This window comes from Pristiophorus japonicus, chromosome 12 (genome assembly GCF_044704955.1).
Source record: "Pristiophorus japonicus isolate sPriJap1 chromosome 12, sPriJap1.hap1, whole genome shotgun sequence".
In the NCBI taxonomy this organism is placed as follows: domain Eukaryota; kingdom Metazoa; phylum Chordata; class Chondrichthyes; family Pristiophoridae; genus Pristiophorus; species Pristiophorus japonicus.
The window spans coordinates 11,872,859-11,888,190 of NC_091988.1; the positions used below are offsets into that span (position 1 = coordinate 11,872,859).

Here is a 15,332-nt window from a genome sequence, read left to right on the forward strand (position 1 = left end):
TGCATCTGCCATGCATTTGCCCACTCACCCATCCTGATTATTAGAGGTGGCTTAACTGACCCGATAGGGTGGATTGGCTGTCAAATCCACAAGCTTAAACTGGGACTAAACGTGGGGTATTAACCTAGCCCTTTGGTATCCGGATCCCAACTTAGCCTCGCCCGAATTGTGTGGCACCCAAAGAGCCGTTAATAGTGCGAGTGGCAGCAAGTAGATGTTACATCTGCCCTTTGGTTGTTCTGTCAGCGGCTGCTGCTATGAAGAAACGATCAGGTGGACGGGGCAGGGACTACAAGGTTAGATTTAGACAGGCAACAAAACTGACAAATGATTGGTCTTCCCGAGCGTTGTACCTATGCTGGGCTGGCTGGGCGGTTCCTGGCCACACCCAGCCCTCCCGAGAGCTACATCACACACCCCTGTCATCCTCACCTTCCTTCAGCCATCTGAACTCGAGGCAAACCCCGAGCGCACAGCCAGACAGCAACAATCCTCTGCCCGGCGCAGCTGGCAAACTTGGAATCGGGAACAGGCGTTGGAGCAGCAGCGAAGATGACATCTGTGAATGTGAGCATCAAACCTGCATTCTTCAGACCCTTCGCGGAAACAGACCCCACGGAACAGGAGCGACCCACCGAAGGAGAAGATGCAGAAGCCACCTGCTCCTCGGCGCTCTACATGGCCGGGGCGCAAATGCCCAAAGGGCAAGGGGAACCGTGCTGGAAAAGCGAGTCAGAGGACAGAAGCTGCCTGGATCCAACAGAGAATCCCCTTCAGAGTGACTTCACCGGCCAGCCGGGTGAGCAGCTGAAGGAGACAGCGAGCCTAGAGCACAAGCCAGCCATGTCTTACATCGCTCTGATAGCCAAAGCCATCCTGACTTCCCCCAACAAGAGACTCAACCTGGGCTCCATTTATAAATACATCGAAGAGACATTCCCTTATTACCAAGGGCGAGGTCAGGGCTGGAGGAACAGCGTCCGCCACAATCTCTCTCTCAATGAGTGTTTTATTAAAGCCGGGAGGTGTGAAGATGGAAAGGGGAATTACTGGAGCATCCATCCCTCCAACCTGGATGATTTCTCCAAAGGAGACTTCAGGCAGCGCCGGAGGTGCCGGAGAAGGGGCCGGAGTAAGGAGCTGGAGAATAAACTAGCCGTGACTTACCCGAGCTGCCCCTTCCCAGTGGAGCCTCTCGCCCTCAACTCCCTGTACTCCCCGTACACCGAGCAGGAGCGCAGGGCGTACCGACTAGACGAGGTGCTCTACCGACAGTACATCACCAACCCCTTCTGGAGGTGGTACCACAGTTGCAGGAACCCGGGCTCTGCCTGTGATGCTGGGGTCGGCCTGTCCTCGGCCCCGACCTCAAGTCCTCAGTGGCAGGCTTTGGGGGAGAGTGGTCCCGCTCCAAACTTCTTCAAGTCGGCCAACAACTGACTTTGGAGAAAACAACGAGGCGTCTTTTCGGCCTTCAGACAACAGTTAAATAGTAATGTCTCGCGTCACTCTGTGCCTCACTGGGATGTTTGTACATTGATGTAAATGTTAGAATGAAGTTCTTCATTGTGATTGTTCAATAAATGGTTGCATTAAACAGAGAGAGCTGTGTCATATTAAAGTGCATCCTACCGCTTGTAACAAGTCGTCAAAATCAACAGAAACTTAGGAACAGTTTAGAGTATATTGTGTAAACACAGCTCCAGTTTCGCCAGAATGAGGTAGAGAATTAAAACAGATCTATTTCAGGATCCTACCTACAAGCGGTATATAAAGTTGAAAGAAAAAAGCTTTTTACTGAACAATTGTTTTCTAAATGGATATTTCACTTTGCATACAGAGGAACCTTTCCTCCATTGACTGGCCGCAGGACCAGACTCTCTCCCCTTCCCCAGTGATTCTGGAAGTGTTGGGGATAATTCCGCCGCTTGACCAGTCCTTTATGCTTCACCCTGCAACCTGTTGCCTGTTTATTGGTGAATGGCAGTGCTCGCTCCTGTAGAAAACACCCTTTCATGTTAAAAATCGTTTACAATCGAATAAAAAATTTTGGATTGTGTGCAATCTAATTTATTGATTTTTCATTTCACACCGTTGCTATTAGAGGAGCTGACCTTTCGCAGACAGATTCTAAAAGCACATTGTTAGTTTATGGTCTATCGCCCACTGTAGGATAGAGTACATCAGCTGAAGGAGCCAGCGGGTGACTTCGTGGGTGATGAAATAAATGGCACCTTGTACACTCCGGAGCGGTTGGTTCAAGCTGCCTGATACAGGTAAAACTCCACATCGCAGTTCAGTTGGGAATACACTGTCCCTGTCTCCACCGGGACAGAATGAAAGATCACCCGGCAATGCCCGCCACATTACCGCTCCCAGATAAAAAGTTCTTGTGTACCTCGAGCAAACGACCGCGGGAATTAATGAATGTCACAAAACTGCTGAAAAATCTCCAGAAACAAATGACCAAACATCTTAAGATGACGGTGCTTATTACAGCAAACACAAGGGCTGGAACGTTTTGACTGTCCAACTAAAGATTTCCTGATCCAGATAAGTAGCAAACTCTCTGGTTACATTCACATTGTGCTGGTCGGATATTCAAGTAAGCAATTCGACAAGGTTTAAACGGAGCCGTTGTCAGCACTCTGAATGGCAAACTAAACCACACCACTTGTTACGGTGCACTTTCATCAAACGAGTTGTTGATGCTTAAATATTATTAATATTTGGATGGTAATATGAAGCCAGGTGCGAGAGGTTTGATGCCTCATTGGCTGCACCAGTCCTCCCGTTCGGTATTTTACACGTTTCCATCTATCTGCATATATTATGATATTTCACGACTTTAGAATTAATACACTACCCCGTTGAGTTTACATTTGAATTATTTTCCCCACTAATCCTCCTTTAAGGCAGTGTTGTTAGATGACATTTAGTTGAAAGTTGCCGGGTTGTCGAGATTCAGCGTTCAATAACTTGTCAGTAAACTTTAACAGCTCCACTATATAACCTTTGCAACATTTATAACCTTTTTATTTCTTTATGGGGCCCTCCACACATCTTCTAGTATTTCTTCTCAGGCAGAAAGCAAGGACACTCCCCAATATTTAGTTCGGAATAGTAATTTCACACACTTAACCAAAGCACACTGCTCAGATTAAGGAAATTGGTCAACAATGAGGCCGGAGTGACCTCCACACGAATCATTTCATTCAGGACAAGAAGTTTTCCAATTAAATATTGCAAACCTTCAATTCAATAATCATAAACTGCAAAAGAAACTGCATTATCTTAGCTGACCGTAAACATTTCAATAAAAAAAAATGTAACCTAAAGAAACAAATGATTAAATTACATTTAGAAAATAATGGCTTCAAAGCTCTCCCATTAAACATCACCAAAATATAACACTGGGTTACAATCATTTGGCCTAACAAAACTATTATTGACAAACACTTAGAATGAAAGCATCAAAAGTTAATGTAGTTTAATGGGAAACATATCTTTATGACAACCATTATGTGTGGTCTCCAATAAATATCGTCCTGTTACAGACTTCTCCAGCAAAGCTGGGGGCTGCTCCCGACAATTCCTCACAGCAAGGTCCTTCAGATACGGCCTCCCCTCCCAGTCAATCATTCACTTTATTGTTTCCTGGCCGAAGCCAACGATTTGTGTAATCTTCAGCAAAAGAGGGAAAACAAAACATTAACTCTCATCAGATGGAGCTGCAGTCAGTGTCTAATGATGGGGGCGCTGTGATAAAACGGTAGCGGCAGGAAACGGAGCTGCTGCTAACAGGGCTAAGGTCCTTGGCAATGCGTGTTATCAGCCATGGGATTACTGTTTGGGGACGATCAATGTGTCTGGAATAACAACCAGATGAAAGCATCACTAACGACACCAAACTATCATTTACTGTCTGTTGCATTGGTCTTTTTCCCCTGCATTTTCGTTTCCACAATTTTGCAATAGACAGTGGGCAGCAAAAAGTCTCTAAAGTTGCTAAACTTTCAGAGTATCTTTCCAGAGACGTTCAGTTGTTGAAATATTCTTTTTCGATTGATGAAAACAGACACACATTCTTATTATCTGTACAACGAGTGTACCCACATCAGGCAAACGGAACCTGCTGATGAGGTGTGTCAGTAGTTTGGTTTGGAGACATATAAATGCGATGATGGGTCTGTGCTGACCGAAATGTTACAGAGGCGGGGGGGTTAATAATACACGATTCCTTGATGTGATATGTGTCGGCAATGAACCATTCCGTGGTCAAGACTCCCAACGGGTATTAAAATGCATTTTTATCTTGCTGTAAATTTGCTTCTGTAGGATCACGAAATCTTTTTCCAGAAACAAAATATTAAGAATAACTTATATTTGACGTTTTATTCAGATATAATCAGAAAATGCAGTCTGGGAGACTAACAAGAGAGTTAACCGGGGAAAGAGGCAGATGTGTGACACGATTTAGGCGAATCCACACAAAGGGATCTGGAAACAATAGAAAAGCCAACTGGTGCTGGCAGAGTTTTTGCTGTTGTCATTTACAGCTCCTCCGGACCTCTTTTGCGTTTCCACCCCATTCATCATCATCATGGGCAGTCCCTCGAAATCGAGGAAGACTTTCTTCCACTCTAAAAGTGAGTTCTCAGGTGATTGTACAGTCCCATGTGGGAATTACAGTCTCTGTCACAGGTGGGACAGACAGTGGTTGAGGGAAGGAGTGGGTGGGACAGGTTTGCCGCACGCTCCTTCCGCTGCCTGCGCTTGGTTTCTGCATGCTCTCGGCGACGAGACTCGAGGTGCTCAGCGCCCTCCCGGATGCACTTCCTCCACTTTGGGCGGTCTTTGGCCAGGGACTCCCAGGTGTCGGTGGGGATGTTGCATTTTACCAAGGAGGCTTTGAGGGTGTCCTTGTAACGTTTCCCCTGCCCACCTGGGGCTCGCTTGCCGTGTAGGCGTTCCAAATAGAGCACTTGCTTCGGGAGACTTGTGTCGCTGCCTCCACAAGACCCTGCAAATCCACTGGGAGGACAGATGCATCAACGTCAGTGTTCTTGCTCAGGCCAACATCCCCAGCATTGAAGCACTGACCACATTCGACCAGCTCCATTGGACGGGCCACATTGTCCGCATGCCCGACATGAGACCCCATCCCATTACCACCCCTCTTGCTTTCCACTATCATCCTTTTTGCCATTTAATCGCTCCTGCCTTCCACTCATCACAAAAATTGAACTTTGTTCTTCCCCCCCCCCCACCACCCCCCGCACTTGCTTAAAAACTGGTACATCGATAATATTTTCCAATTCTGACAAAAGGTCACCGACCTGCTCTTTCTCTCTCCAGAGACGCTGCCTGACTTGTTAAGTATTTCCAGCATTTTCTCTTTCATTTTATTGTAGAACACCCAATGTGAGAGTAGGCCAGTGGACCCAGCAAAGTGAAGCTCTCCAATATGCCTGCCTTGCCTTCAACAATGCTTCCAATGGTCTTGATATCTGTATTTTGGCTATTTTGCCTGAAAGATCATTCCAGAGCTTTGCTATCTATTCTATGAAGATGTTCCTTGGAGCTGATCTAACTGGATTTGTCACTTGTGGTCACTAATTTTGAAGTAATATTCTGAATTTACCTTAATTAAGTCGTTTAACATTTTAAAATATTTCAAAAAGTTTTCCCATCCCACCCTAGCCTCCTTTCTAAGGTGTGGAATGGGGAGTGAGAGCCAGTTTAAGAAAAAGGATGGCAACTGCTGTGGACCACAGTTAGCAAGACACGGTGGCCCAGAATTTGCAGTGGGGATGACTGCGAACTAGTGGCGTTCATCATCATTCCACCTTTGAAACTGGCCATAACTTCGGAATTTGGCACAGGTGGAAATCTGCAAGTTGTATTCTGTCATCGACAACTCCGTAACAGGCTGTGCACCCCCCCCCCCCCCCCCCACCCCCAACCAAATCCCACAGAGCCGGCAATCTGTGTAATCACCCAAATCAGGGAAAGTGACAAAAACTTCAGCTCTTCCGCAGTAATTATGCTGTTAAATTCCCCACAAAAAGTTAGACCCAAAGGGATTAGGCGTAACTGGGGCTTTGAGTGTTATTACTGCTAAAACAAATGCTGAGGGCCTGAAAAAGTAATTTTATTTTTGTGCAGTGTGAAATTTGTCCATTTTAATAAAAATAAAAATTTTGAAGAAATTAAAGGTATTTTTTTTTAAGTTTGTCCATCTTTATTTCAGGTTTGCCTTTTCTCTCAATGAGAACCCCAATCTTTGCTTTGCTCTCTCTAACATTGTTAAAAGTTAGAATTTTAAGAGCCTGTTTGCTGTCTGTGAGAATTCTGCATTTTGATTGGCTGCTTAGACATCTTGTTGACGTCACAGCAGTTTGCACTAGAGGTTTGCCACTATACTTCGTAAATTTGAATTGAATGTCGGAAACCTGAAGTTCTCGACAGAGGGATCGCGAGATCCTTGTGCTAATTGTACATCGGGCTCAGCGGCGAACGTCTTCGCTTAATCGCTGACCGCACATTCTGGGCCATAGATGGGACGGGGATCATTTGGAATAACAAAATGTATCATCGGACTAGGTTTGGGTTAGTGTCCGATTAGGTTCTTATTAAGGGGTGTTTACGACGTGCTGTCAACGAGAGCAAAGCAGGTTTGGTGAGACGAAGTAATATTCTGAATTTACCTTATTTAAGCCATTTAATATTTTTAAATATTTCAACAAGTTTTCCAGTCCCATCCTAACCTCCTCTCTAAGGTGTGGAATGGGGAGTGAGAGCCAGTTTAAGGAAAAGGATTGCAACTGCTGTCGACGACAGTTAGCAAGACACGGTGGCCCAGAATGTATCATTGGACTAGGTTTGGGTTAGTGTCCGATTAGGTTCTTATTAAGAGGTGTTTACGACATGCTGTCAACCAGGTTTGGTGAGACTTGACAGTGATTCCTGGCATCATCAAATATTTATAAATTGTCACATATTTACAGTTCTACTGACATTTTGCCATTGTTTAACTCTACAATCTACTAACTATTACAGAAAATGTGTTAATTGTTTACAACAATCTTATCATTATAACTTGCTGTCCCCAGTCAGGGATGTTCTATATCATCTATAATGTGGTTCTAAGTGTGGAATTATTTCCAGTGATTAACCTTCCTTATGAGAATTGTTGGCTGTACTTTCAGTTTTCCTGCTAGGTTCACGCCTTTTTCGTTCAGTAACCAGCTCTGCTTCTTTCATATGGGCTCAATTGAATATTCATTATTCTTTTATTTAATTGACTACTGATTGTCGTCCTCATTTTCAAGTCTCCCCATGGCCTCACCCATGAAATTTCTCGAACCTTATATCCCCATGTCACATTCTCGAGCTCCAGCCTTTTGCAGATCATCCCTCCCTTCACCCCACTCTTGGTGGCTCAGCCTTTGGTCACATTGGCCCAATTCTCAGGAATTCACTTCCTAATTCCTTCCACCACTTTGCTTCTCTCTTCAGGGCCTTGGTGAGGCCACACCTTGAAAACTGTGTGCAGTTTTGGTCTCCTAACCTGAGTAAGGACATTCTTGCTATTGAGGGAGTGCAGCGAAGGTTCACCAAACTGATGCCCGGGATGACAGGACTGACATATGAAGAAAGACTGGATCGACTAGGCTTATATTCTGTGGAATTTAGAGGAATGAGAGGGGATCTTATAGAAACATATAAAATTCTTACGGGATTGGACAGATTAGAGGCAGGAAGAATGTTACCGATGTTGGGGAAGTCCAGAACCAGGGGTCACAGTCTAAGGATAAGGGGTAAGCCCTTTAGGACTGAGATGAAGAGAAACTTCTTCACTCAGAGAGTTGTGAGCATGTGGAATTCTCTACCACAGAAAGCTGTTGAGGCCAGTTCGTTAGATATATTCAAAAGGGAGTTAGATGTAGTCCTTACATGGGATCAAGGGATATGGAGAGAAAGCAGGAATGGGGTACTAAAGTTGCATGATCAGCCATGATCATATTTGAATGGTGGTGCAGGCTTGAAGGGCCAAATGGCCTGCTCCTGCACCTATTTTCTATGTTTCTATGTTTCACCTTCAATAGCCTTCTAAAAAGCCATTTGTAGATCATCCCTTCTAACCTCGCCTCCATGACTCAGCATCTATGAACTTACTTTGTAAAGCTCCTTGGGATGTTCTATATGTAAATGTTGTTGCCATTATTAGCTTGCCAAAAGAAAATTATATACCTGTTACCTGATGGCACAGTGAGTGCCTGTATTGCCATTCTATTCCAGGGGTGGTTAAAGCCAAGTGTTCAGGCATAGTAGTCTCTATTATGTTCCTAACACAGATGAGGCTGCACACAGGGAGGTTAAAGTAACAGTGACCTCAGTCTTTATTAAGACACTCCAGAGTGAGGAACAGGCCTTAGAGGCCGGTTTATATACGGTGCTCCCAAGGGATGCTGGGATCCCTTGGGACTTCAGGGGACGCCCTGGTGGCAGAACATGGGAGTGCATGCTTTAGAGATACACAACATCACTCTCCCTCAAAGTCAAAGTGAAAACTATTTACAAGGTGAGGCGGTCGGGAGCCTTTCTTTCCCTGGTGGACCAAACTCCCTATTCCCTTCTTTAGCTATCACCGTGCTCGCGATCCACTTGGGACCATGTCCATAGTTTAGCACATACACAGGGTCATTCAGATCAATTTCCTGTGACACAGAGGCCCGACCATCATAGTTTACATTTTGTTGCTGCCGCCTGCTCTCTACCTGATCATGCAGGTTGGGGTGAACCAGTGAAAGTCTAGTATTAAGTATCCTTTTCATGAGTAGCTCAGCCAGGGACAACCCTGTGAGCGAGTGGGGTCCCCTGCGGTAGCTGAGCAGTACTCGGGACAGGCGGGTTTGGAGTGAGCCTTCTGTGACTCATTTAAGGCTCTGCTTGATGGTTTGTACTGCCCGCTCTGCCTGCCCATTGGAGGCTGGTTTAAATGGGGCTGAGGTGACATGTTTGATCCCATTGCGGATCATGAATTCTTTAAATTCGGCACTGGTGAAACATGGCCCGTTGTCACTGACCAGTATGTCAGGCAGGTCGTGGGTGGCAAACATGGCCCTCAGGCTTTCAATGGTGGCGGTGGCGGTGCTTCCCGACATTATTTCACATTCAATCCATTTTGAAAAAGCATCCACCATCACCAGGATCATTTTACCGAGAAACGGGCCCGCATAGTCGACATGGATCCTTGACCATGGTCTGGAGGGCCAGGACCACAAACTTAGTGGTGCCTCTCTGGGCACGTTGCTCAACTGAGCACACACGCTGCATTGCCGTACACAAGACTCTAAGTCAGAGTTGATACCGGGTCACCTCACGTGGGATCTGGCTATCGCTTTCATCATTATGATACCCGGGTGTGTGCTGTGGTGATCCGAGATGAACGTCTCCCTGCCCTTTTTGGGTAGCACTACATGGTTACCCCACAACAGGCAGTCTGCCTGAATGGACAGCTAATCCTTTCGGTGCTGGAACGGCTTGATTAGCTCTTGCATTTCAACGGGGATGCTGGCCCAGCTCCCATGCAGTACACAGTTTTTTACTAGGATCTTGGCTGGTCCAAGTCCTAATCTGGTGGGCCATGACAGGTGATTTATCATTTTCAAATGATTCCATGACCATCAACAAGTCGGTGGGCTTCGCCACCATCAACAAGTTTGCAGGCTGCGCCATTTCCACCAGGTGGTGGGCAATGGTAGCCGACTGAGAGCATCCTCACAGTTCTCGGTGCCTGGCCTGTGGTGGATGGTATAGTTATACGCTGATAGCGCGAGTGCCCACCTTTGTATGCAGGCTGAGGCATGAATATTTATCCCCTTGTTTTCAGTGAACAGGGATTTGAGGGGCTTGTGATCGGCTTCCAGCTCAAATTTGAGGCCAAACAGGTACTGATGCATTTTTTTTACACCGAACACACACGCTAATGCCTCTTTCTCAATCATGCTGTAGGCCCTCTCGGCCTTAGACAAGTTGCAACTTCCCGGCAACATTAGCTTGTTGTAATACGTACGACAACGCATCGCATGCTAGCATAAGTCTTTTACACGGGTTATACAATACAAGCAGCTTGTTGGAGCATAAAATGTTTCTGGCTTTCTCAAAAGCAATTATTTGTTTTTTTCCCCATACCCAGTTCTCACCTTTACGCAGTAACACATGTAGGGGCTCTAAGAGGGTGCTTAACCCAGGTAGGAAGTTACCAAAATAGTTGAGGAGTCCCAGGAACGACCGCAGCTCCGTGACATTCTGTGGTCTGGGCGCGTTCCTGATAGCCTCTGTCTTGGCGGCTGTGGGCTGAATGCCGTCTGCGTCGATCTGTCTCCCCAAAAACTCCACTTCTGTTGCCATGAAGATGCATTTCGGCTTTTTCAGCCGCAGCCCTACGCGATCCAGTTGCTGGAGGACCTGCTCCAGGTTTTGTAGGTGCTCGACGGTGTCCCGACCCGTGATCAATATGTCGTCCTGAAAAACCACCGTGCGTGGTACCGACGTGAGTAGGCTCTCCTTGTTTCTCTGGAAGATCGCTGCAGCAGACCGAATTCCAAACGGGCATCTGTTGTAGATGAACAGTCCCTTTTGCGTGTTGAAGCAGGTGAGGCCCTTCGAAGACTCCTCCAGCTCCTGCGTCATTGTTCCACAGCTCTTGCAAGCATACGCTTTGAAGTCAGGTCGAGCTTGGTGAACGTCCTCTCTCATGCCAGCATTGCAAATAGATCGTTTGCCTTAGATAGCAGGTATTGGTCCTGCAGCGAGAAACGATTTATAGTTACTTTATAGTAGCCACAAATTCTGACCATGCTATCACTTTTGAGTACTGGAACAATCGGGCTGGCCCACTCGCTGAATTCCACTGGAGAGATGATGCCCACGCATTGCAGCCTGTCCAGCTCGATTTCCATTCTCCCCCTCGTCATGTGAGGTACCGCTTGCGCCTTGTGGTGAATGGGTCGTGCCTCTGGGACCAAGTGGATCCGCACCTTCGCCCCAGAAAAGTTTCCAATGCCTGGCTCAAAAAGGGAAGGAAATTTGTTAAGAACCTGATACATGAGGCCTCATCGACATGTGATAGCACTCGGATGTCATCCCAGTTCCAGCAGATTTTGCCCAGCCAGCTCCTTCCAATCAGTGTGAGACCATCGCCCGGGACAATCCAGAGTAGCAGTTCGTGTACCGTGCCCTCGAAGGTGACCTTGACCATGGCGCTGCCCAGGACAGTGATAAGCTCTTTGGTGTACGTTCTCAGTTTCATGTGGATGGGGCTTAGGGCTAGTCTGAGTGCCTTGTTGCACCACAGCCTCTCAAACATCTTTTTACTCATGATGGATTGGCTAGCGCCAGTGTCCAGTTCCATGGCTACGGGTAAGCCATTCAATTTTACATTTAGCATTATAGATGAACATTTCGTCAAAAATGTGTGCACCCCATGTACTTCAGCATCTGCCTCATCTCTCTGAGGCTCGAAAGTGCTTTGATCCACCATGGACCAATCTTCCTCTGCCACGTGGTGGTTAGCAGGTTTTGCAGAGCTTGCAGCTCGTCTGCAAGCTCGTTGGAGGTGCCCCATTGTTCCACAGCTCTTACAAGCATACTATTTGAAGTGGCATGAATAGGCTGAATGGAAGCCTCCACAACGCTAACAAGGTGTGAATCTCCTTGCATTCATCCTTTGTTGCAGGCTTTGAGTCATCTGGGTCACCTGAGGCCTGCTGGCAGTTGCAGACTCGTGGTTTCTACCCTGTACATTTCTGCTCGCAAGCACAGTTCCAGTTAATTTATGAACACTTGTGTGCTGAGAGATTTGTTTGGTGTTATCACTGGTGGACATAAACGCCTGTGCTATCGCAATGGCCTTACTGATGGTCGGTGTCTCTACAGTCAAAAGTTTTCGTATGATGGTCTCGTGGTCAATGCCCAGTACAAAAAAGTCTCTGAGCATTTGCTCCAGGTAGCCATCAAACTCACATTGTCCTGCAAGTCGCCTTAGCTCGGCGACATAGCTCACCACTTCCTGACCTTCATAGAAACAGAAACATAGAAAATAGGTGCAGGATTAGGCCATTCAGCCATTCGAGCCTGCACCGCCAGTCAATAAGATCATGACTGACCATTCCCTCAGTACCCCTTTCCTGCTTTCTCTCCATACCCGTTGATCTCCTGAGCCATAAGGGCCATATCGAACTCCCTCTTGAATATATCCAATGAACTGGCCTCAACAACTCTCTGCAGCAGGGAATTCCATAGGTTAACAATTCTCTGAGTGAAGAAGTTTCTCCTCATCTCAGTCCTAAATGGCCTACCCCTTATCCTAAGATTATGTCCCATGGTTCTGGACTTCCCCAACATCTGGAACATTCTTCCTGCATCTAACCTGTCCAGTCCCGTCAGAATCTTATACGTTTCTATGAGATCCCCTCTCATCCTTCTAAACTCCAGTGAATAAAGGCCCAGTTGATCCAGTCTCTCCTCATATGACAGTCCAGCCATCCCTGGAATCAGTCTGGTGAACCTTCGCTGCACTCCCTCAATAACAAGAACGTCCTTCCTCAGATTAGGAGACCAAAACTGAACACAATATTCCAGGTGAGGCCTCACCAAGGCTCTGTACAACTGCAGTAAGACATCCCTGCTTCTATACTCAAATCCCCTAGCTATGAAACATAGAAACATAGAAACATAGAAAATAGGTGCAGGAGTAGGCCATTCGGCCCTTCTAGCCTGCACCGCCATTCAATGAGTTCATGGCTGAACATTCAACTTCAGTACCCCATTCCTGCTTTCTCGCCATACCCCTTGATTCCCCTAGTAGTAAGGACCTCATCTAACTCCTTTTTGAATATATTTAGTGAATTGGCCTCAACAACTTTCTGTGGTAGAGAATTCCACAGGTTCACCACTCTCTGGGTGAAGAAGTTCCTCCGCATCTCGGTCCTAAATGGCTTACCCCTTATCCTTAGACTGTGACCTCTGGTTCTGGACTTCCCCAACATTGGGAACATTCTTCCTGCATCTAACCTGTCTAACCCCGTCAGAATTTTAAATGTTTCTATGAGGTCTCCTCTCATTCTTCTGAACTCCAGTGAATACAAGCCCAGTTGATCCAGTCTTTCTTGATAGGTCAGTCCCGCCATCCCGGGAATCAGTCTGGTGAACCTTCGCTGCACTCCCTCAACAGCAAGAACGTCCTTCCTCAGGTTAGGAGACCAAAACTGTACACAATACTCCAGGTGTGGCCTCACCAATGCCCTGTACAACTGTAGCAACACCTCCCTGCCCCTGTACTCAAATCCCCTTGCTATGAAGGCCAACATGCCATTTGCTTTCTTAACCGCCTGCTGCACCTGCATGCCAACCTTCAATGACTGATGTACCATGACACCCAGGTCTCTTTGCACCTCCCCTTTTCCTAATCTGTCACCATTCAGATAATAGTCTGTCTCTCTGTTTTTACCACCAAAGTGGATAACCTCACATTTATCCACATTATACTTCATCTGCCATGCATTTGCCCACTCACCTAACCTATCCAAGTCGCTCTGCAGCCTCACAGCATCCTCCTCGCAGCTCACACTGCCACCCAACTTAGTGTCATCCGCAAATTTGAAGATACTACATTTAATCCCCTCATCTAAATCATTAATGTACAGTGTAAACAGCTGGGGCCCCAGCACAGAACCTTGCGGTACCCCACTAGTCACTGCCTGCCATTCTGAAAAGTACCCATTTACTCCTACTCTTTGCTTCCTGTCTGACAACCAGTTCTCAATCCATGTCAGTACACTACCCCCAATCCCATGTGCTCTAACTTTGCACATCAATCTCTTGTGTGGGACCTTGTCGAACGCCTTCTGAAAGTCCAAATATACTACATCAACTGGTTCTCCCTTATCCACTCTACTGGAAACATCCTCAAAAAATTCCAGAAGATTTGTCAAGCATGATTTCCCTTTCACAAATCCATGCTGACTTGGACCTATCATGTCACCTCTTTCCAAATGCACTGCTATGACATCCTTAATAATTGATTCCATCATTTTACTCACTACCGATGTCAGGCTGACCGGTCTATAATTCCCTGTTTTCTCTCTCCCTCCTTTTTTAAAAAGTGGGGTTACATTGGCTACCCTCCACTCCATAGGAACTGATCCAGAGTCAATGGAATGTTGGAAAATGACTGTCAACGCATCCACTATTTCCAAGGCCACCTCCTTAAGTACTCTGGGATGCAGTCCATCAGGCCCTGGGGATTTATCGGCCTTCAATCCCACCAATTTCCCCAACACAATTTCCCGGCTAATAAGGATTTCCCTCAGTTCCTCCTCCTTACTAGACCCCAACATAGCATTTGCCTTCTTCACCGCCTGCTGTACCTGCATGCCCACTTTCAGTGTCTGATGAACCATGACACCCAGGTCTCGTTGCACCTCCCCTTTTCCTAATCTGCCGCCATTCAGATTATATTCTGCCTTCGTGTTTTTGCCCCCAAAATGGATAACCTCACATTTATCCACATTATACTGCATCTACCATGCATTTGCCCACTCACCTGACCTGTCCAAGTCACCCTGCAGCCTCTTAGTGTCCTCCTCTCAGCTCACACCGCCACCCAGTTTAGTGTCATCTGCAAACTTAGAGATATTACACTCAATTCCTTCATCTAAATCGTTAATGTACATTGTAAAGAGCTGAGGTCCCAGCACTGAGCCCTGCGGCACTCCATTCGTCACTGCCTGCCATTCTGAAAAGGACCCGTTTATCCCGACTCTCTGCTTCCTGTCTGCCAACCAGTTCTCTATCCAAGTCAGTATATTACCCCCAATATCATGTGCTTTGATTTTGCACACCAATCTCTTGTGTGGGACCTTGTCAAAAGCCTTTTGACAGTCCAAATACACCACATCCACTGGTTCTCCCTTGTCCACTCTACTAGTGGACAACTACTATCTCTACTATCCTCAAAAAATTCCAGAAGGTTTGTCAAGCCTGATTTCCCCTTCATAAATCCATGCTGACATGGACCGATCCTGTCACTGCTTTCTAAATGCGCTGCTATTTAATCCTTAATAATTGATTCCAACATTTTCCCCACTACTGATGTCAGGCTAACCGGTCTATAATTAATCGCTTTCTCTCTCCCTCCCTTTTTAAAAGTGGTGTTACATTAGCTACCCTCCAGTCCATAGGAACTGATCCAGAGTCGATAGACTGATGGAAAATATCACCAATGCATCCACTATTTCAAGGGCTACTTCCTTAAGTACTCT

The 15,332-nt window shown here is 46.4% G+C and overlaps 1 protein-coding gene across 1 annotated transcript; it reads left to right on the forward strand.

Moving 5' to 3' along the window:
• The first annotated feature begins 552 nt into the window (after nucleotides 1-552).
• Nucleotides 553-1,440, forward strand: LOC139277704 (forkhead box protein E3-like). Its single transcript, XM_070896534.1, has one exon. It carries the CDS (start codon nucleotides 553-555, stop codon nucleotides 1,438-1,440), a length of 888 nt encoding a protein of 295 aa, XP_070752635.1.
• The last annotated feature ends 13,892 nt before the right edge of the window (nucleotides 1,441-15,332 follow it).